The sequence below is a fragment of the Apodemus sylvaticus genome, chromosome 2, assembly GCF_947179515.1.
Source record: "Apodemus sylvaticus chromosome 2, mApoSyl1.1, whole genome shotgun sequence".
Classification (NCBI taxonomy): domain Eukaryota; kingdom Metazoa; phylum Chordata; class Mammalia; order Rodentia; family Muridae; genus Apodemus; species Apodemus sylvaticus.
This window is the reverse complement of record NC_067473.1, coordinates 19,090,814-19,112,688: the sequence shown is the minus strand read 5'-3', so window position 1 is coordinate 19,112,688 and position 21,875 is coordinate 19,090,814. Positions and strand designations below refer to the sequence as shown.

The window sequence follows — 21,875 nt, the reverse complement described above, 5'->3', positions numbered from 1 at the left end:
CGAGGGCGACGCGCTGGTGGCGCTGGGGCCTGCAGAGCCAGCGGGGCTTGCGGGAGCTCTCCTGCGGGCCCGGGCCCTCGCCCCCGCCGCAGCGGGAGGCGTCGCTGGCTCCCGGCGCGTGTGGGAGGCGGGGACGAGCCGCGGCGAGCAAAGTCCAGGTCTGCACGCCACCAGCTGTGGCCAACACGCGCATGAAGTTCAGGTGAGGAAGGACGCGGCGGGAGAACGGGACGGAGGGAGGGCAGCTGCGGTGGGACCTGCCGGGGAGCGGCTGCCATCAGTGTGCCCGGCTCCGCGCCGCCTCTGCACGTCGGGTCGGAGGCTCCTGGAGCCTGGAAGTCCCCCTCTCTGGGTGCACTCGGACCTGAGGCTGTGGTTTCTCCCCCAGGCTGAGATGGATCTTGAGGCAGCGAGAAACGGAACAGCGCGGCGCCTGGACGGCGACTTTGAACTAGGCAGCATCAGGTATACAGGACTGCAGAGCCACTGGCTTTTCCAATATAGCAGAGTCCTGGAAAGAAGTTGAGACAGTCGGTTGATGCCTCCTCCGGCGTTTGGGATGAAGTCTTAAGTGTTTTTGAGGAATGTCTCAAGTTTGGAACAGGTTCAGAGAGAAGAGGCTGTCTTCAAAAGCACTCCCCACCCCGGGACACCGGTGATTTGATGAATATTGGCGCTGTGTAACATTCACTGTGTTTTTATAAAGTAAACATTTCACTCTTTTTAGCCGTTCTCTGGCTACTTGAGTTGGTAGAACTTCAGACACCTGTTGTTGATGGCTGTGCTTTTGACTAGGGTAGCAAAGCAAGACCTCCCCTGCTTCCCGAATTTCTCTTCTTTGCCCCAGTCTTCCCCCTCTTCCCATCTGTAGACTGTTTTCCCCATTTCTCCTCTCTAGGGGGTGACATGGAAGGCAACCTCATTCTTCACTAACTTCTGCTTCTAAATCAGTTTTTTGTCCCAGTTGCAAGAGTGTGAACCTCGACGCTTCCTCTGCCAGTGAGTCTTTCTTCCTCCCTGACACTGGTTCTTCCTCAGTCACAGCGAAGCACACATACAGGCCTTTTCTCAGGCAGAAGGGCCCAGTCAAGTGTGGGCCTGTTTCCTCTTTCGTTGTGCGGATAGTGAATCATTTTTACCCTCAGCTTCAAATAGTTTATGAGGCTATTACAGTCTCTGAGTTCATGCTAGGCCACCCGGAACAAACTGACATGTGTCATGGAGCTGTCTTCTAGAGGGACAAAATTTATCAGCTTCTGTAGTCGGCTCTCAAGCTGCAAGGGTCCTGATTAGCCAACTGAAAAATATGCCTATCTGAATCTTAAACTGAAGCATTGCTTCTGTTAATTTGTTTGGACGGTGGCATCGCCCCTTCATTCTTAGAATCATGGCATTTATTCACAGAAAATATAGGTTTGTCCACATAGAGTTATAAAAAACTTATGGATGGTGTTATTTCTAATAGAAAAAAATGTGGTTTTGTCATCTGGCAATTTAGGCTGGGGACGACTGTGAATCTATTAATAGATGGCATTTTCACGAAGAAGGCTATTTATGTATTATACTGGCTGAGTATACTGACTAGTATTAGAAGGAGCAGTCCCTGGAAAAGGTGTAGTGACACTCACGGCCAGGGAAGTTCTCAGGGAAAGCTTACAGCCTGTGGTTGGAGAGAAGGAAGCAGCTCAAAATCCGAAATACAAAAAGCTAAGACTAACTTGATATTGTAAGATTACAAAATGAAATATGAGACTAATTTTTATATAATAATAGCAAGGACAGTACATTCAAGGAAAGCTAAGCCACTTCTGTTAGGCAGAACAAATTGAGTTGGGCTAATACGCTTGTGCTGAACATAGCGTATGCATAGCCTGAGGCACACTCTCTTGTACGTATTCAGAGGCAAATGTCCATCTGTTGAAGGTACCAAGTGTGAAGAAATGAATGAAGATTGAGAAAATCAGGAGAAGACGGATCTATCAATTTTAAGGAGGGCGGTTAGGATAGGTCTTATTTTGAAGTCAATTACTGAGAAAGGGGTAGAAATGAGCAGAGAGAGCCGTGGGTATTTGGAGAGCATCTTCTGGCAGCAATAATTTAAAGCTAAGAGATCCTGATGTTGGGACTGTATCTGTTGTATTCACAAAGTAGCAGAGAAGCCAGGTCTGCCGTCTGAGCATGCTGTCATAAAAATACCCATAGAGAATGTGGACTCAGCAACCAATATAAAGGTTTCGATTTCACTCTGAGAAGAAGTGGGGTCATTGTTATTGCCTGAGTGAGTTCTTAAATGTTTATATTGGCTACAGTTTCCAGTGCACCAAAGCAAATATAAATGGAAGTTAAGTAGGTCTATTCTAATGGGAATGTAGCAAGAAAGATGGGGAGAGGTAACCAGATCTTAGATCTACCTTGAATTCAGACAAACAGTATTTCCTAAAATCACTTCCCTAACAAGTTCCCTGCAGAGCAACTTGTACTTTTCTTAGAAAAAGAATAATTTAAATGATTTGCTAAACATTAATACTATATGCATCTTCTCACTGTGGACTAACCCTGTAAGGCTTGTCCTGTGTCCGAGCGTCCTTGTAGTACCTTGGACAGTTACCTTTGTACAGGAAGGCTGCCTTGCAGTGTGTGTGGGAAGCCAGATAATTTTGACAATGGTAGTCTTTTTGCTTTTAAAAATATTGTGATTCAAAACTGTAGCTACCAAGGATTATGCTCAGTTGATTGTTCACAGCAGTTTTAAATCTGAGCAATTATATTTTACAGCAACCAAGGCAGAGAAAAGAAGAAGAAAGTGAATTTAATTGGCCCGTTGACACTGGTAAGTTGTGAAATACGAAGTGCCAATAATCTTACCTTTCATTCAAATTTGGAGACTTGCGTCAATAGCCAGCTGGCAGGTACTTTAAGTCCAGCTGTCTTAAGCAGCACTTATTCCCTCTGCTGCACCTGGGTTTGGCTAATTGTATAACCAATGGCTTTAAGTCACAAGACATGATGGGGGGGGGCGGTAAGCTGGCTGAGCTCACTACTACATAGGGAGATAAAACGAATTGAAGCATTTCGGAAAAACCATGGAAACCCACTGGCTTCAGGCAAACATCTCAGTTCATAAAACTCTGTAATCCCACCCCAACCCCTGCACAGAAAAAAAAAGTTTAAATGTTGAAAACAACATTTAAAACAAACAAATAAAACCCCACACATACAACTAGCTTACTCAGAAATTAATGAACTTTGACATGATGATCACGGGTTCTGATTCTGTCTCAGGCCATTCCTGGTGTTTTTCCAGGGGTACAAGGCAAGCCAACATGGTGGTGTTTTGGTTTGTTTGTTTTTTGCTTTTGTTTTTGTTTTTTTAAGAAATCATATCTATTTTCATTTGTAATGTGTCTCTTGAGAGGCGGGTGAGGAAAGTGTTTACCTGCTTTGAAAAATGCGATGTGTTTCAAGCAGACAGTCCTTGACAAAAAGAGGAAGAAAGGAAGCATTAAGTGCCTATCAGTGGAAGTCACCAAGTTAGAAAGCAAATGCAGGGAAGGACATCAAAACACCTGGCACACAACTTGGTCCTCTCGACGGCCCAAGCCCCTGCTCACACTCGTCCTCTGCTCTTCCTGTCTGCTTAGAAAAGTTTCAGCAAGAGTACATTTTTGTTCAGATTTTTTAAAAATATTTTTATTTTCTATATTCTTTGTTTACATTCCAAATGATTTCCCCTTTCCCGGATCCCCCCTCCCTTGTTCAGATTTTTTTAGTGCGTGTGTTTACTCAGGCTGTGTCGACTTACAATAGACACTGGACCAAGAGCCCACCATGGTGTGTGCCCGCTGCATGTGAGTCCAGGTGATGGGAGTCAAGTGACAATTTCTGGGAATCTGTTCTCTTCTTTTAAACCTTTTGGTTCTAGGCATTGGACTCAGGTGGTCTGTCTTGAGGGACAGACACTTTTCCTTCCTGAGCCGTCTCGCCAGCCTGGAAAAAGAATTTCTAATGTCAGTTTAGAATCTGTTTCCTACAGAAAATAGAAAAAGATATACTAGAAAGTAGAATAATTGATATTTTTGTTTGCATTTAATAATTCTAGTTGGAACTGAATTTAAATTTAATCACCATCTTTGATCTGAGTAGATGTCTATGTGGAAAAACCTCAGAATAAAGCTGGCGCAGTAGGATTAGAGATGTCTTGTTTTGTTGAAAATGGCCGATAAAACCTAATCTAGATTTATATAGGAATGTCTCCTAATGTCAAATTTGACCTTAGATACTTAAATTTAATTTGACCAACATGGAAAGCACTAAAACCTTCTTCAGTGTCATAGAATGTCCACTAAAAAAGAACACCACAGGAAAGTCTGACTATGTGTCCTGAACAGATGTTGAAAGACCCAAATGTCCTGACTCCCTTCACTTAGATGCCACGAATAGCAGACCTTAAGGACACGGGTCCCTTGTACCGATTAGCATCTCTTTCCATTCCATCTTCATGTTTGTCGCCGCCTTTGGTTTGTTCTGAGTTCTTCCTGGCTCTCACCAGTTCTTTCTTTTCGTCTTCTTGCTTTGCCCTGTGTGTTTGAGTGGAATCTGCCCCTGCTGCCCTTCGCCCCAGATGAACTCTAAAGCCCTTGGAGAACAGTTTGCACACACACCCAGTGCCTGCTGGGTGCTCCAGCCTCAGCCTCACTGGGCAGTGTGAGTCAGTCAAAGATGCCACCCACCCCGCCATCCTGACTCACTGCATACTCTTCAAATAACCGTCTCTTGTCTCCAAAATGGAGATTTGGAGGAGGGGGGAAGTGAACAGAGTATAAAGTTTAAAAGGAGAGGAGGAATGTGAGTGATGGAGAGGAAGATGAAAGGGAAAATGTAACAACCAAGCTGTAGTCTAGAAGACAGGAGAAAGAACAAGAGAAATCCACAGAGGAGCCCATCAAAAACATTGAGCACAAGGTGTAAATCGGAGAAGATTAAAAGGACAGTGAATCGCTATCTTCTGAAGAGGTATTTGCTTAGTAGGTAGAAGGTGTATACTTTGCTGTGATAATTGGTACCCGCCCTGCTGAATACCAAACCCAAAAGTTTTGATAGTTTCTGCTTACCTACAATGTGATCCTTGGGAATTCTGCTGTGCTCTGTGTCTCTGTGTGTTACTAACCCGTCTTTCTTTGCAAGTCTAAAATCCTGACTTTCCTTGTCTGTCTGTCTTTCTTTCTTTCTTTCTTTCTTTCTTTCTTTCTTTCTTTCTTTCTATCTTTCTTTCTTTCTTTTTTCTTTCTTTCTTTCTTTCTTTCTTTCTTTCTTTCTTTCTTTCTTTCTTTCTTTCTTTCTTTCTTTCTTTCTTTCTTTCTTTCTTTCCACTCCATATTTTATCCCCCCAATACCCCCTAACTATTCCATATTCCATACCTCCTCCCCCACCCCTGTCTCCACATGGATGTCCCCACCCCCTGACCCCACCTGACCTCTAAACTCCCTGGGGGCCTCCAGTCTTTTGAGGGTTAGGTGCATCATCTTTGAATGACCACAGACCTGGTAGCCCTCTACTGTATGTGTGTTGGGCCCTCACATCAGATGCTGTATGCTGTCTGTCTGGTGGTCTAGTGTTTGAGAGATCTTGGGTGTCCAGATTGAGATTGCTGGTCCTCCTATAGGGCCGCCCTCCTCCTCAGCTTCTTTCAGTCTTCCCTAATTCAACAACAGGGGCCAGCAACTTCTGTCCATTGGTTGGGTGAAAATATCTGCATCTGATTCTTTCAGCTGCTTGTTGGGATTTCTGGAGTATGGTCACTCTAGGTCCCCTTTTGTGAGCACTCCATAGCCTTGGTAGTAGTGTCAGGCCTCAGGACCTCCCCTTGAGCTGGATCCTACTTTGGGCCTGTTTCTGGTCCTTCTTTTCCTCAAGCTTCTCTCCATTTCCATCCCTGTAATTCTTTTAGACAGGAACAATTATGGGTCAGAGTGGTGACTGTGGGATAGCCCCCCCTCTCCCTCATTTGTTGCCCTGTCTTCCTGCTGGAGGTGGGCTCTGTAAGTTCCCTCTCCCTACTGTCAGGCATTTCCTCTAAGGTCCCCCTCCCTTTGTCTCTCACCTCTTAGGTCCCTGGTGCATTCTGGAGGGTCCCCTCCCCCAACCTCCTATCTCCTGAGGTTGCCTGTTTCTATTCTTTCTGCTGGCCCTCAGGGCTTCAGTCCTTTTCCTGCACCCAATACCAAATCTGGTTCCCCTCTCCTCCCACTCAACTCTCTTGCCCATTCCACTTTCCTCCCTTATCCCTCCCTCCCTCCACACCTGTTATTGCTTTCTTCTCCCTCCCAAGAGAGACTGAAGCGTCCTTACTTGGGCACTTTAGTTAGCTTTTTGACCTTTTTGAGTTCTGTAGCTAGTATCTACTTATCAGTGAGTTCATACCAGGCATGTTCTTTTGGGTCTGAGTTACCTCACTCTGGAGGATATTTTCTAGCTCATATTCCCTATTCTTTTCCAGTTAATTTTCTCTCATCATTCAAGATTCTGGGTTTTTTCTTTTTTTTTTTTATTATTTTCTATATTCTTTGTTTACATTCCAAATGATTTCCCTTTCCCGGTTCCCCCCTCCCCATAAGTCCCATAAGCCTTCTTCCCCCTGCTGGTTCCCCAATCACCCCACTCCCACTTCTCTGTCCTGGCAATCCCTTACAATGCTGCATCAAGCCTTTCCGGGACCAGGGCCCTCTCCTTCCTTCTTCTTGGGAATGATTTGATATGTGAGTTGTGTCTTGGGTATTTATGATCAAGACTTTTGTAAAGTCCACAGACAGATTTTTTGAGCTCTTTGTTACTGAACTGACTTTACAGGCTAATTTCACCCTTACAGAGGGGTCTGGCCTCAAACTGAAAAGGTCTATTTGTTTCTGTTTTTAATTCTACTAAAGTAGTATTCTGTACATGCACTATTCTGAGGGATATGTTTGTGTGTGTAAACTTAATGTTGGTCCCCCGCTTGCTTTAACTAACTACATACATCACAGCCTCTGAAAAATTAAAATAGTATTTCTAAATGGATACAAATATTACCTTGATTACATTGTAATAATTTGCCCAAGTTGAATGTTAATTAAGTAGAATTAGATTGATTTCTTTTTATATACATAAATCATAAAATTCAGCTTATAATTATCTGGATTTCAATTCATATATTCTCTAAGATAAGCACATTTGTAGCTGTGATACTAGAATTAACTTGAAACAAAAATCTCCAAAGGACGATTTATTAAATGGAGTCTTATTTTATTTTCTCTTTTCAGTTCCGGTACTCTGACTGGCAGGATAAACTGTTTATGCTCCTGGGCACGGTCATGGCCATAGCTCACGGGTCAGGTCTTCCTCTCATGATGATAGTCTTTGGAGAAATGACAGATAGGTTTGTAGATAATACTGGAAACTTTTCCTTGCCAGGTAATTGTTTCTTTACCTCTTTAAAAAAAAATACATTATATTTATCTAACTGGGTGAAAGGTATTAGGAACTGGTTTTAATTTACGTCATCTGTTTGTTTATTGATTTAGACATCTAGGTGACCCTAAATACCACAAGGGGAATTGTGAAATTTTTATGACATTTCTTAAGTGCTCATTTAAATCTCATTAAAAAATGCATTGTTGTGTTTGGCTTTCAAAATAATAAGGAAACACAGCAAACTTTGCAGCTAAATAAAGTGGGATTATAGTATCTTGATGTGGTGTCTGTCCTCTGTGGTCACAAGAGCAAATGCTTTGAAACACTTCAGGTAGTGTGGCAGTACTTCTTGGATGTGGTAACTTTTATAGGCTTCTGTCTGGTTTTATCTTTTTCTCTTTTGCCCACTCTCACCTTCAAAGTATCTACTTTCTAAGTTTTGATGTTTTGGACCAACCGGAGTAACTAGAACTGAATGTGACCCTTTACTAGATATCAATGACCTCAGGATAGATTTAAACTAATAGAGTCACATGGGTCCATGTCACCTCAAAAAGGGTCATACCAGCACCATTGTGGTAAGGAGCAGATCTTCACACTTATCTTCAGAGTAATTAAATTTAATCTAGAAAAATTCCCATGGCTTATCCCAAGCCCAAAGGCTTTATTCTTGCAAGAGACAATAACAGTCTAGGTTGGAAAAAAAATCAAAATGAAGCTGTATCAGTACATTGGCGATAGAATAAAAAAATAGTCCAGGAAGGCAAGTTTTCATTACAAATGTAACTGAGTGAAGTACACTCATCACTTAGATATCATTCTTCACACATTTGCATAGTTGAGAACTACATACTTAGTTGCCATTACAAGGCATAAATGCCATTATTTAAAGAAAATGTGGTTGCTTGATTAATACAGAAAATATGTTTATATTAATGCTGATAAATATAATGTCTTTCAGAAATCCAAATGAAATTGTCCATAGAATGCTACCTGTGTTTGGACAGATTTTCCAACCCAGGTCTTTCTAATATCTCAGCTATCTATCATCAGGACCATGATATTTTTCCAGGATAAATAATTATGCTTTTCTATGAGAAAAAAAAAATATTGTTTCAGATGGATTTGATTCCTGATGCTTTGCCAGTGACCTCGACAGAAATACTGTAAAGATAAGTTGAAATATGGCAAGATAGTTTTAACGGGCTGGATAAATTGAAATAGGACAAGGTCATTAATAGGGGCTGACAGATGGTTCAGCAGTGAAGAGCATTGGCTATTCTACGGGACCTGGGTTTGAACCTCTGAACACACGTGGCAGCTTGCCAGAGGCCTCCAGGGGCGCTACATGTTTGTGAAGCATAGACACACATATGTAGGCAAACCACCTAAATACATTAAATACAAATAAATCTTTATTTAAAAACTGTTGAGCCTGACATGGTGGAGCATGCCTTTAGCAGAAGCAGGTGGATCTCTGTGAGTTTGCAGTCAGTCTGGCCTCCATGACTGATTCCAGGACAGCCAGGATTATACAGAGAGACCTTTCTCAAAACAAACAAAGAAGCAAGCAAACAGATACATAAATAAAGAAAATAATAAAAGTATTTAAGGAAGTGTAAGAGGTAGATATTTTGTATTGATCTGTTACAATTACATATTAACTTCATTTACATTTGTTGCGTATTAGTTTTATACACACACACACACACACACACACCACACACAAGTGTGGTACACATAGTGGAAAACACTAACAAAAAATTGACTTCGTTTAGGGTTTAAAAAAATCAGAATTATATAGTGAAAATATTCAAAGAAATATTACTCAGCCTTTAAAGGGGAAGAGTTTTGATGCAGGGTGCAGGATGGATGTACCTTGAGGACATTAAAGACTTGTGATAAGTTAAAGTAGGGGACAAATGATGGATTCTGTATGAATCATTTATTATGTGTATTATCTCAAAGAGTTAAATTCATAAAAATATGAATTAGAATGGTACTTTAAAAGGACCTGAGGAGAGGAATATGGGGCGCTAATGTGTAATGGGCATAAGGCTTTTCTTTTTTAGTGTAAAAACAGTTCAGAAGATTGGTTGGACAAAAAATATGAGACTATTTACCACTATTAAACTGTAGATTTAAAACTATCAAGATGGTACATTTCATTCTACATGTATTTTTATTTTTAAGAATAATCATCTTAAAACAATTAAATGTATTGATCATGAATGAATTGGCCTCTGGACCAAGTATCATAGTCTTGTTCTTTTAGTTTTGGTTTTGTTGTTGTTGCTATTGTTGTTTTGGTTTGGTTTTCTAGAATAACTCAATGGCTTGCTTCTTTGGAACAGTTTGCTTGTTTTTTACTTGTAACTAATGGTGCAATTTTGTGACTTTGAAGTTGAAAGAGGCAGACAGGTACTTTGTGCTAAGGGTCAAATTCAAGGTCTTTCTAGGGAAACTGCCCAAGCAAGAGATTACTGGGGTGGTAGACTCAAGAGAGTTAACAACTCTGTCACAGTGCCCTCGATTATAAAGTTTTGACCCTTGGCTCTCTGAAACCACATGGTCACAAGCCATATTGCCAGTCATGGAGAATTTGCTATGGGAAACCAAATGAATTTCTCATGAGTAATTCATTCCTCTGTAGTTTGTGGAAGTAATAGTCTCATACCAAATTCTCTTTGGAGAAAAATGAAGTCAGCAATGAACTCACTCCAATTCTAGAGTGTTCACTGCTATGTTCAGTGAAGTAGAATTTGGATCTGAAAATCACTGGAGTTGTGTACTTAACTAAAGTCGTAGCTCATCAAACAGAGCTTTGTTTTGCTTTGTATTTTAGTGTGTTATTTAGAATGGGTGGAATCTTGGGCAACTAGACTTCAGGAAGCCAAGTGAGAAAGAATGTTAGAGGGGGAAAGGTTTAGATTACAAGAGGCTCTGACAATGGCTTACTGTGAACTGAGCCCATCCTTGTCAGCGGAGTGGAGTTACTTCATGACAGGATTGCTCTCTCACAATGATTTGGTTGTGCACAAACTATGAACAAACATTATTTCCATCCAAAACCTTAAGAACAGAGTCACAGAAACAGTTCATCTGCAGAGTATCAAAGAGTTGGTTATTATTGCTTTGAACAACTCTGTCTGACTAGAATGATCTAGAAAATTCTGTGGGAAGATTGCTGCACTTTCTATGTTCTTGCATTGCTTCGTGGTAGACAAGATAAGGTGTGCTTAAACTCTAAGTTACATTAACTGGCCATAGCACCCATGCTACCTAAACAAGCACCATTTGTTTTGATGTTGGACAATTCTGTATGATAAAGGAATTCCTAGGCAGGCTCTAGAAATTCAGATGTCAGTTTACTTTGAGAGCCTAATGTGATAATCTAGATAATTTCTCTATTCCTTAATATTTCCTTGTCAATCAGATCCTGCTCTCAATAGCTGGGTGACCATGGCCAAATTGTTAAACCAATATAGTGTTACTGTTTTAAAATAGCTTTTGAACGATGATCATGGATTGACTGATGGAATCATATTAGTTACTTATGGAAGGCCTCTAGGACGTGATAAATGTTCAGTGGATTTTTGAGGAGTAGTCAAGAGCGTGGAACTAACACAACCAGTCTAAGTTTGTTTTGCCATCCAGCAGAGGTGGATTTTACAGGATCTCTCTAAAATGAAAATACAGCTTTAAGCATTCCTCATTTTCATGTTATGGAAGAGATCAGGTTAGCAGTCTCCGTCCTGTCCCAGTAGAATCAACTGAGACATTCTAAATGAGTGAGATGGACTGGTGTGCTTGGGTTTGGGCAAGATCTGGAAAGTGTTTTATTTTCAGAGTTCCCAATAACTTTGTAAAGACCAAACTACATGATGAGCTGTGACTCTTTAGAAGGCAGGCATTTTAAATGGCATCTGACAACACTAGGTCCAGGCTATTTGCAAACTTCCAATCCCCTGACTCTTCCTGGTGGCCCCTTTACACGTTTGTCTGATGGTGTCCAGGCACCAGGGACACTGGACCCCTTGGCAGCCCCGAGGAGAGGTCCTCTCCCAGAATTATATTGTCCTTCTTGGCCTGGGACGGAAGTAGGTAGAAACTGAAATTCCTATAAATTCATATTTTCAGGGGCACACAGGGAGGGGGAGACGGAGGGCAGAGTGTTCATTGAGTTGTGTTATCCTCATGAAGAGATATAAAAGGTAGGGATTGGAACAGATAAACATTTAAAATTTCACCTAATTTCTAAGTTTAGGAGAAATTCCTAGTGATTTCTCCAAATTCTGCAGTTTCGGGACAACTTAGCTGCCTCTCAATCCAGACATAGTCCTGTTCTCCACGTTTGAGTACTAGGAAGGGGAAGGGCCCACAGCACTGATTAGACTAGAAAGAAAATGAGGAGATTCCTCAAAGAGTCGACAGCTAAACAGAAGCCTTTCACATCAGTAGGGGGAAAACAAAACACAGTAATAGGAACCGCACTCCTGGCAACTGACCCTGACTTCTGGAAATTTTAAAATAAATTTCAACCTTTTATCTTTCTTTGGAGAAAGATAAGAAGGGGACACAGCTACACAGCATCGAGAAAACATGACCCCTGGGCCATTTGTCCAGGATAAAAGGCTAAAGAAAGAACACTTCCTCCATGAGGACCCCAGAGAATGGGAATTACCCGCCTTCTCCTGCTTCAGTTTATCCCATTATTTCACAAATGTTGTGAATAGATGATGCTTACTTTCCCCCTTCATTTTGTGTGTGCGTGCGTGCGTGCGTGCGTGCGTGTGTGCGTGTGTGCGTGTGTGCGTGCGTGTGTGCGTGCGTGTGTGCGTGCGTGTGTGGGTGCATGCATGTGTGCGTGCATGTGTGCGTGCATGCGCGTGTGTGTGTGTGTGTGTGTGTGTGTGAGAGAGAGAGAGAGAGAGAGAGAGAGAGAGAGAGAGAGAGAGAGAGAGAGAGAGAGTGTTTTAAGTGGAAATAAGTCACCGCCACACAGATGAGTGAGGCAGAGAGTAAGTGGCGAGCAAAGGCCACCGTGCCGGGGCCTACAGCACCTATGCCTCTTGCCTTCTGTGTGCCTTTAGACAGGTCTATGTCTCTCTGATTCACTTTCCTTTTCCATGAAGTGAAAGATTTTGATACAGTCTTACCTCATATTGTTGTTATGAAAGTTAAACGAATGCAAGTGAAGTGTTCAGAACAGAGCCTGGCATTGAACAAATATTCAATAAAGAGTAGTTGTCATTTAAACATGACAACAAAGGAAGTCTTACTGACATTTTTTTATCACATTAGCTCACAATAATTAGTATGGTCCTTTTCAATTAATGCCGCCAAACACACACATACTCAGTGCTGTTAGTAAGCAAGATGCACTGTGGGACTTGACTAGTTAGCAGAGATCCTGTGGCTTATTTCTGAGCTAGTCAGTTGGAATTTTCTTCTTTCCCCAATGGAGGAAATCTGTCCTTTCCCTTACTTACATCATAGGGAGGCATGGAAGACAAGGATACGAGTAAAACATTACAAAAGCAAGTCTTTTGAATCACTAATAAAATAGCAGGGTTCATCAAATCCGATAGTCTCCATTCTGACCTCTGCCTTGGGCGTACACCTCTGGGTCTCCACCTTCAGTCACCCATTCCACGCTGCCTTAGGAAGCTGCTTTGCCACAGGCCCACCAGTGTGGGGATGGGGTAGAACAGCAGCCTGCCTCCCCCAGCTGGACCTGCACACTCACAACTGTGTTTCAGTGAACTGAAGAATACCCTTGGGTGTAAATAAAAAATTTTCCTTGAGAAACTGAACAGCAGCATCTCCTACATATTATTCACAGTTACATTCTTAACAGATTATTTTTTTTTAATCCAGCAATTCCCATTAATGGCCCTTCATTTTTAAAATGACTTCTTTTGTTTTTTTTTTTAGTGAATTTTTCATTGTCAATGCTAAATCCAGGAAGAATTCTGGAAGAAGAAATGACTAGGTAATTTGTGTTTCTGTATATATTGTCTGATACTTTTAACATTTCATTTAAAAATGATCTCATACTACAAAGTTGTGAGAATATACAAAACACCCAATTTCTTTCCCCAGCGTCTCCTCCCCTTATCATTTGTGCTGCAGCCCCAGTGGCCTTTCCTTTGCATGTGATTCCTAGCAACAGGTATTCTTACACACACACACACACACACACACACACACACACACACACACACGCACGCACACACACACATGCACACGCACACACACACATAATATATAACCACAGTAATTATCGTTTGATTAAATTAATAAAACAGTTGTTTACTATCTTTATTCCCATCTTGTCAGGTTGATTTCAGCACATCCATGGCATCCACAGCTCTTCCAGCCTTCCTGACAGAAACCTCAAAAGCCTGTAGCAGAGTGATTGCATATGGTTGCATTTTGACTGCAGCAATGCAATACTGACTAAACAGGGCTTTCTGCACACTAAAGCAGGCCAGAGAGGCTAATTGAGAATAGTTTGTAAAAGTAGATTAAAAATAGATTTGGCTCACCATCTTCTCAATTAGCTGCACTAAATAGACTTCTGTTCCAAATCTATTTGAATTTATTAAGTTTTCATAAAATTAATTTGAAAAGCTTAAGCCTGCCAAATGTGGATAACTTTGCCCACAGAACCATTTTACACATTTTGTGTGTTTACTGCTGTTTGCTGTGTGGTAGTGGTAGATACACTTCTGTAAGCATTCGAGCCCAGGCAACAGTTATGAAAATTGTCACCAATTGAAAATGAACCACTAAAACAACAACAACAAAAAAAAACAAAAACAAAAACAATTAGAATATAATTGAAAAATGAAAAAAAAAGAAAATGAACCACTGACACTGTTTTTATGCAGTCGATCACAATTGTTTGTGTTTCCACTGTACCATGTTTCAGACAAACAGGTTTTCTGTCACACAGAACTCACCCTGCCATTTAAGAAGAAAGAAAAATGGATTTATATTTGTGATAATGCCCTCTATGTTTATCATCTATTTAAAAAATTGAACTGATTTCCAATTCTGAATTTTCCCCACAAAATAGCTGTCTAGATGGCATGCCTGGTATCTCAGCCCTTGGGAAGCAGAGGCAGAAGGGTCAAAGGCCAGGCTCAGTCTGGGCTACAGAATGAGTTCAAAGCAATCCTGAGATACACAAGGAGACCCTGTCTCAAAATGACACAAAGAAATGAAAGTGCCTTCCCAATTATTTTCCAGATATGCATACTACTACTCAGGCCTAGGTGGTGGAGTTCTTGTGGCTGCCTATATCCAAGTCTCATTCTGGACTTTGGCAGCCGGCCGACAAATAAAGAAAATCAGGCAAAAATTTTTTCATGCTGTCCTCAGACAAGAAATGGGCTGGTTTGACACCCAGGGCACCACGGAACTCAACACACGGCTGACAGAGTACGTATGTTGCTAATGTCACACTTTGATGAGGAAATGAAGTGCTGTGTGAAAATGGACAAGAGAAGGGAGCTTTGAAGCAACATTAAAGTAGCAGATTACTACTTTAAGCATTAGACATGAATTGAGTATATATCTGATAGTCATTTCTAGAAGTCTCTATAGCTTATGCCTCAAATGTTGTTCATTTACATTACTCTCTCTGTCTCTCTCTCTGTCTCTGTCTCTCTCTGTGTCTCTGTCTCTCTGTCTCTGTCTCTCTTTCTCCGCCTCTCTGTCTGTCTGTCTGTCTTTCTCTCTCTCTCTCTCTCTCTCTCTCTCTCTCCTTCATTATTTGAGGACTAAGTGCATGTTTTATGCCCATTTATCTTTCATGAAGCTTGCTACAGGCCTGAGCACCTGCTAGACCTCAAATAAAGATGGTTGAATGGATGAGCCTTAATCGCAGAGAGACTTGCTTTAGTAAACGTTGATGCTTCGCTTACTAAGTGAATATTAAGGGTCTATTACAAGCTGAGTGTCCTCCTAGGAGCTTGGAATATGAGCAAGCAATGCAAGCAGCGCTGTCTTGGTGTTTTGTTCCAGTGGGGGAAGATAGGGGATGTACCTTTGGCGTTCTGGCACATGAGCAGAGGAGGTCAGAAAAGGAGAGAAAATGAAGGCAATTAGGACCGCCATGCCTTACCAAAAGCTTTAGCTTTCACTGTGAAGAAATGGCGGCCATGGGAAAGTGTGAGCTGCAGTAACACCATAGATGATCACACTACAGTCACACCGGTAGTGAGAACACAAAGGAAGAATATTTGAGACATGTAGAACCAGGAGTTGATTCTGATGTATAGACCTTTTGGATTATGACGTATACTTTTGGGATTGTGATGTATCTGAATACACTTTACCAATGGAACATTCTTAAATGGGATGATCTGAATTTCTCTCTTTTTTTTTTTAAGCATCTGCACAGTGTTCATAGAAAGCTTCAAGTACTAGCTGTCATGGCCCAGAGCTCTAAGCCCAGCATTCCAGGGGGCCAAGTCATGGAACGCGCAGAGAAAATGATCAAAGAGTCAAAGCAAGCCTTGGCTATATAGAAAGGCCTTGTCTTAAAAAGAGGAAAGGAGAGAGAAAAGAAATGAGGAAAGGAAGGAGGGAGTGAGGGCAGGCAGGAGAAATAATTACATATATGTTGTATATGTATAATGATATAGGTATGTGATATATATATATATGCATATATGTATATTGTGGATAAATGATGTTTAATTAAGAATGGGACTTTTTTTAACCTATGATGTCCTTTACTGTCATAATACCTTTCCTATTTCCTTATTTTAAACAAATTGACTCATGTATACAACGTTAATGCTTCTGTAATAGGATTAACTCAGCTTCAGTGACATTGACTTCTTAGAAGCATGAACTAATCCTGAGTTTCCTTTGTGTAGTAATTTCGGAGGAAAATATCCAAGAGTCTAAGACTCTGTAAAAGGTTTACAGTAGGAGGGGGGCATATTTTTCTTGTCTATGCATTTATTAAATGTCTACTTCGCCTTTCTGACTGAAGACCTCCTGCCTGTAACCATTTAGGTGTGATCTTTTTTAGTGACATCTCCAAAATCAGTGAAGGAATTGGTGACAAGGTTGGAATGTTCTTTCAAGCAATAGCCACGTTTTTTGCAGGATTCATAGTGGGCTTCATCAGAGGATGGAAGTTGACTCTCGTGATCATGGCCATCAGCCCCATCCTGGGGCTCTCTACAGCGGTCTGGGCAAAGGTCTGTGAAACCCACGCACGGTCATGTGTGCTAACCCACAGAGACAGCTGCTCTGTGTACGCAGAGTCCGCTGCCTTCTCAGAGCAAGCTCAGTGGCAGTGGAAGGAAGCCATGCCAGCAATGTTTCATTCACATAGAGCTTTAATATGAAAAGTAATGTCTTGCAGAGTCCAAACACTTCAGTTCTTGTTCTAATCACAACTCTTAGTTTCATTGTTGTCTCTTTGACTAAATCTTCTTACGTAGTGTATGAAACGACATATATGGCTGTATTTTTCTTTAAGAAAACACAAGTTAAAAAAACAGCCTTCCAAATGATTGAACAAACATAAAATATAAAAGATTTAAATGGGGTAGGGATATTGCTCACCATAACAATTACATCTCATTCTTCAAATTTTGTGTACATGTACAATACATACATATAAAATTGGATTAACTGGAACCAAAGCTTCAGAGTTCCCCAATTTTGCTGGCTATTCTTGAATAATCTGAGTGTGAAGAGTCACTTAGTTAACCACTTGTATCTCTCTTCTTTAGATTTTTTTCCTGTGCCATCTTGTTTAACCATTTTATTTCCTAGTAGAATTACCATTAATAAGTTTGAAAGTTTGAACCATTTTCATCATGATTAAAAAACTGTGATGTACAGCTGGGGAGATAACTCAACCAATAAAGGACTTACCTTGTAAGAATGAAGATTTGAGTTAGATCCCCAGATTCTAAATTTTGAAAAGTCCCTGGGTTTGATGCCCCACGTCTGTAAACTCAGTGTTGGGGAGGCTGAGGCAGGCAGGTCCCTGGGGCTGGATGTTGAACTAGTCTAGCCTAACGAGAGCTCCAGGCCAGGGAGAGACTATCTTTAAGAAAGGCAGATGCTCAACTTGAAATAAGATGTAGTAATAAAAATGTTCACTATTAATATTCTTTTTACACAGTGTACTTTAACATGAATGTGCACAAGTTACACACACAATAGATTATGACCTGATAAAGGAAAAGTATAATCAATCCTCTAAGGTATAAGGTTTTATTTTATCTAAATTCATAGTTGACAGATAAAAGGCATGAGAGAGAGACAGAGAGAGAGAACTTGACATGATTCAAATACACTACTTGCAGGTTTCTGTCTGGTTTTCCTTTCCCTGCTGAACCCCGTAGCTCAGCCCCAGCCCACATAGGCGGTACACACTGAGACTGGCTTTTAAGGAGGTAAAGCGACCTCTACTCATTGTTTAGATGGGAAGTGTGCATTAAAGCTTCGTGCAGGCTGCCTTTTATCCTTTCCCTCCGTGCAAACGCCATGACTGTTTCTCTTCTGCACAGATACTCTCCACATTTAGTGACAAAGAACTAGCTGCCTATGCAAAAGCAGGGGCGGTGGCCGAAGAGGCTCTGGGAGCCATCAGGACCGTGATCGCTTTCGGGGGCCAGGACAAAGAGCTGGAAAGGTCAGGAAGTTTCTCTGTCTGGTGGTTCAGAGAATCCACTTTTATACCGTTTCATTCATGCTTTTGTGGTGTGTGTTCACTACTCTCTGTCTCTTCCTAATAGTAACCCCTCCCCGCACGCTACACGCACCGCTTACTGCTGCTGGCTATGGCTCGTCAGGCTCTGACTTGAGGTTCCCGACCTGACGTGTTCTACAAACTCCATTAGAGGCCCGATGACCCCTAGGGACTTACCCGCCAGAAAAATGTTTTTAAATGCTTAAAAGGAAACACAGAGGGTTCCAAACTGGAATATAGAAGAGAAAAACCAGAGACGTGGATTTCCTAGTGGCAATGCAGGATTTTCTGCCGGGTTGTGTGGGTCTCTTTATATAAGAACAAGAGAGAGCTTCCCACCTGCCTTTCTGCCTCAGTGCTAGAAGCTCTTCTCCACGGCCACGTGTTTGAGGACACGGGTAAATGCTTAAACCACACAGCAGCACAAACAGAGCAACTTCATTGAGATGCAATCGATAAAGGGCTATATGAGTTTAGTATGTATATCTTAATGATTTTGGGGATAAATAAACATGTATATTAATCAGCAATTTCCTCATTAAAATAATTACCCCTGATATAATTGAAATATGACCCCATATAAACATCTTCTCTATGTGTGAGATTTTTGATGCCCACAGTTTTCCAAAATACAGTCTCTGAAAATTCTCTACAGAGTTTCCAGTATTAAACGCAAAGCTTCTTCGATCCCTTCCATTTCATTTTCTATTTTTTCTGTTCTTCACCCCTCTTCAAAGCCAACATGTCTCTGGTTCTCTAACTTCTTCCTTTTTTTTGTCTTTCTCACTGCTGCTTCCTGTACACAATAGTCCACACAGGCAGACCATACTAACCCTCAGTTGGACCTCAGGATGTCGGTGTAATCACGCCGCTCCATTTCCCAAGTGAAGGTAATTACAGCATGCCCGCTCGCACTGGAGCACTGTGCCCACCGGGCGCATGGCAGTCTTGCTGCTGCTGCATGCCCCAGGAAGCCCCGTGGCACACAGGCTGCCTCCTCAGACGCCGCTCTCCTCTGCGAGTGTAGCACTCACAGTAGAGGGACGTTCCCCAAAGAACTGGAAGCGGAAAGGCGGCTACAGAAGCCTGCCTGTGTGGCAGCACACATAAAAAAAAAAAAAAAAAAAAAAAAAAAAAAAAAAAAAACAACGACCAGTGAATTCCTAGCCCCCATTTGGTTGAACTAAAGTGCAGTGATATTGCTGGAGAGTTTTGATAAAAAGAAATTCTCTAATTTATATGGTATTCCCTGCCCTCAGAGTTTCTTTGTAAACCCATACGATTTCTTTCCATCATTTTAGAGTCAACATTGAAATTTCTATACTGTTTGAATCTAGCATGGAAGAATAGAATTGATTTAACTTGATGTAAAAAAAATAGTTTGATATATATATATATATATATATATATATATATATATATATATATATATATATATATATTTGTGGAAGCCAGCAATGTAAGCTTAAAACATTCAAATACTAAAATTTTATTCCAAAGTAAGATGGTAATGAGAAGAGGTGATGCTCTAGTGATGAAGATAACAGGAACAAGAAAATCAAGTTTGCCAACTCTCACTACTCTTCACAATTATCCATCAGTCTCATGATTGTCTCCCTGAAGAGGCATTAGTTAGTAGAATTCTTTCCTCCATATCTCAGACAATGAAACTGAAATTAAAAAAAAAATGATGAAAGGCCTGTGTCTCTGGTGAGACCCACTTTATACCTTATATGTAGGTTGGCAATTGATGACAGCTTAATATTTAAAAGACCAAAGCAAGAAGCTCATGGTTTATATATAAGAACATGTGGAATTTTTGTCCCTTATCCAGAAGAGCAACATGGGGGGAAATTTTCTTTTCTAAGAGAGGAAAATATGGGCTGTGGTTAAGATTATAACAACTAAAGAGTCTAGAATAGACCCCTGGGTTGGTTTAGGGTTTTGTTTTGTTTTGTTTTTTTCTCTACCTAATTCTGACAAGAAGATTCTTTGTGTCCCAGGACTGAGGCTTCAATTCTGGGACAGCCATGGGAACACTAGTTAGTACAACAGAGTTCAAAGGAGGTGAGCCAAGCCAGTAAGGAGCAGGCTTAGGTCTATCCTCCTGAACGCCAATCCTGAACCAGCTCAATTCCTAGGACGTTGGAGTCCTCAAGACGCTCTTACCTTCATGGCTTTCATCTTTAACCCCATACTGCATAGGGGGTGACTATGGTCAGGTTGTAAAGTGTTATTCACATTATAACATTTCCCTCTTCATTTTCTGGTAGGTATCAGAAACATTTAGAAAATGCCAAAAAGATTGGAATTAAAAAGGCTATCTCGGCCAACATCTCCATGGGCATTGCCTTCTTGTTAATATATGCATCCTATGCACTGGCCTTCTGGTATGGATCCACTCTGGTTATATCGAAAGAATATACAATTGGAAATGCAATGACAGTAAGTAATATTGCTAATAAGTATGAGACATCTGGAATTTTTCTCCACCTACCTTGTCTTTATTTTTTTTAAGATTTATTTTAGTATTATTTGGCGTTTTTCGCGGAAGGGTAGGGTATAAGTGAAGGTTCCTGTGGAAGCCAGAGGCATAGAATCCCCTGGAGCTGGAGTTACGGAAGGTGTGAGCCCCCTGTCATAGGTGCAAAGAACCGAACTCAGGTCCCTGTGAGAGCAGCATGCCCTCTTAACCCTGAGCCAGCTCTCTGTCCGCTGTCCGCTCTTTTGTCACCTTTCTTCCTTTGGAAGGAAAAGTTGTGATTTTAGGTTTAATCTTTGCTGTCCTGTGGGTAGAGTTGACTTTTGAGAACATGCAAGTCAAGTCGCAATGGTGAGGGGGGACAAGATAATAACATGTGGTTTGGCCACTGGGAAAAAACATATACACACACAGGGAAATGAAATGGAAAACATTTATGATTAGAACTGCACATATTGGAATTAAAAAGACTGGAATTAAAAGGGCTATCTCGGCCTTATTCTCTTGTTGGGTTTAACTGTAGGAGAGAGTTTACATCTATAATTATAGATAGGTCATTGTGTAAAAGAGCATTCAATTCACACATCATAAAGCTTTTTAAAATAGAAAAGAAAATTTGTGTTAGTTCATTTGGCTATATGAAAATATAGATACACTCATAGCACGACTGTGAAAATAATACATTCAAATTATATTAATGACTAAAATAAAAACTTTTAAAATTTAAATTACTTACACTCTAAGCATCCATGTATACTTGGTGGTGATTTGGGGTATGCGTTTTCCAGATATGTATGTTTTTCTCTCCCCAAACTTAGGTCATAGTATGTAGGTCTCTGGTAATCTTTTCTATAAACCAGTGACATTTTATAACCATCTCCCATGTTGGGATTGGTCAGCACAAATTATTTAAACAGAAATGTTTCAAAAGTTGCACTTGACCCTTTAAAATGAACATTCTAAATATAATTTGGTCCTTATTGGAACTTGAGTCTCACAGTGTGTCTTACAGTGGCCTCACCAGGCCTGGGTGAAGGTTGCCGGTGTCAGAAACAGCGGAGTCTCCTGAGTTCCCTTTCTTCTCTGACTGGCATTGTGACAGCTCAACACATTTTCACTGCCACATTTCCTCCTGATGTTTTACAAATAAGGGAGGTTGCCTTAACCTTTGCTATTAACTTTGCATGATGAATTTGTCCACATTTGTAGCATGG

General features: G+C 41.0%; 1 protein-coding gene across 4 annotated transcripts in view; it reads left to right on the top strand.

Moving 5' to 3' along the window:
* The first annotated feature begins 394 nt into the window (after positions 1-394).
* The window catches only part of LOC127678298 (phosphatidylcholine translocator ABCB4), a 58,920-nt gene continuing 37,439 nt past the window's right edge, over positions 395-21,875 (top strand). The window contains exons 1-8 of one of the 4 annotated variants that reach the window (XM_052173142.1): positions 395-465; positions 2,776-2,830; positions 7,297-7,447; positions 13,385-13,442; positions 14,705-14,896; positions 16,500-16,671; positions 17,998-18,122; positions 20,453-20,624. In XM_052173142.1, the coding sequence (XP_052029102.1) occupies positions 395-465; positions 2,776-2,830; positions 7,297-7,447; positions 13,385-13,442; positions 14,705-14,896; positions 16,500-16,671; positions 17,998-18,122; positions 20,453-20,624 (996 nt within the window). Of the gene's footprint in view, positions 466-2,775; positions 2,831-3,768; positions 3,849-7,296; positions 7,448-13,384; positions 13,443-14,704; positions 14,897-16,499; positions 16,672-17,997; positions 18,123-20,452; positions 20,625-21,875 lie in introns of those variants that run through there. The other 3 variants (XM_052173144.1, XM_052173143.1, XM_052173145.1) reach the window with 3 other exon arrangements.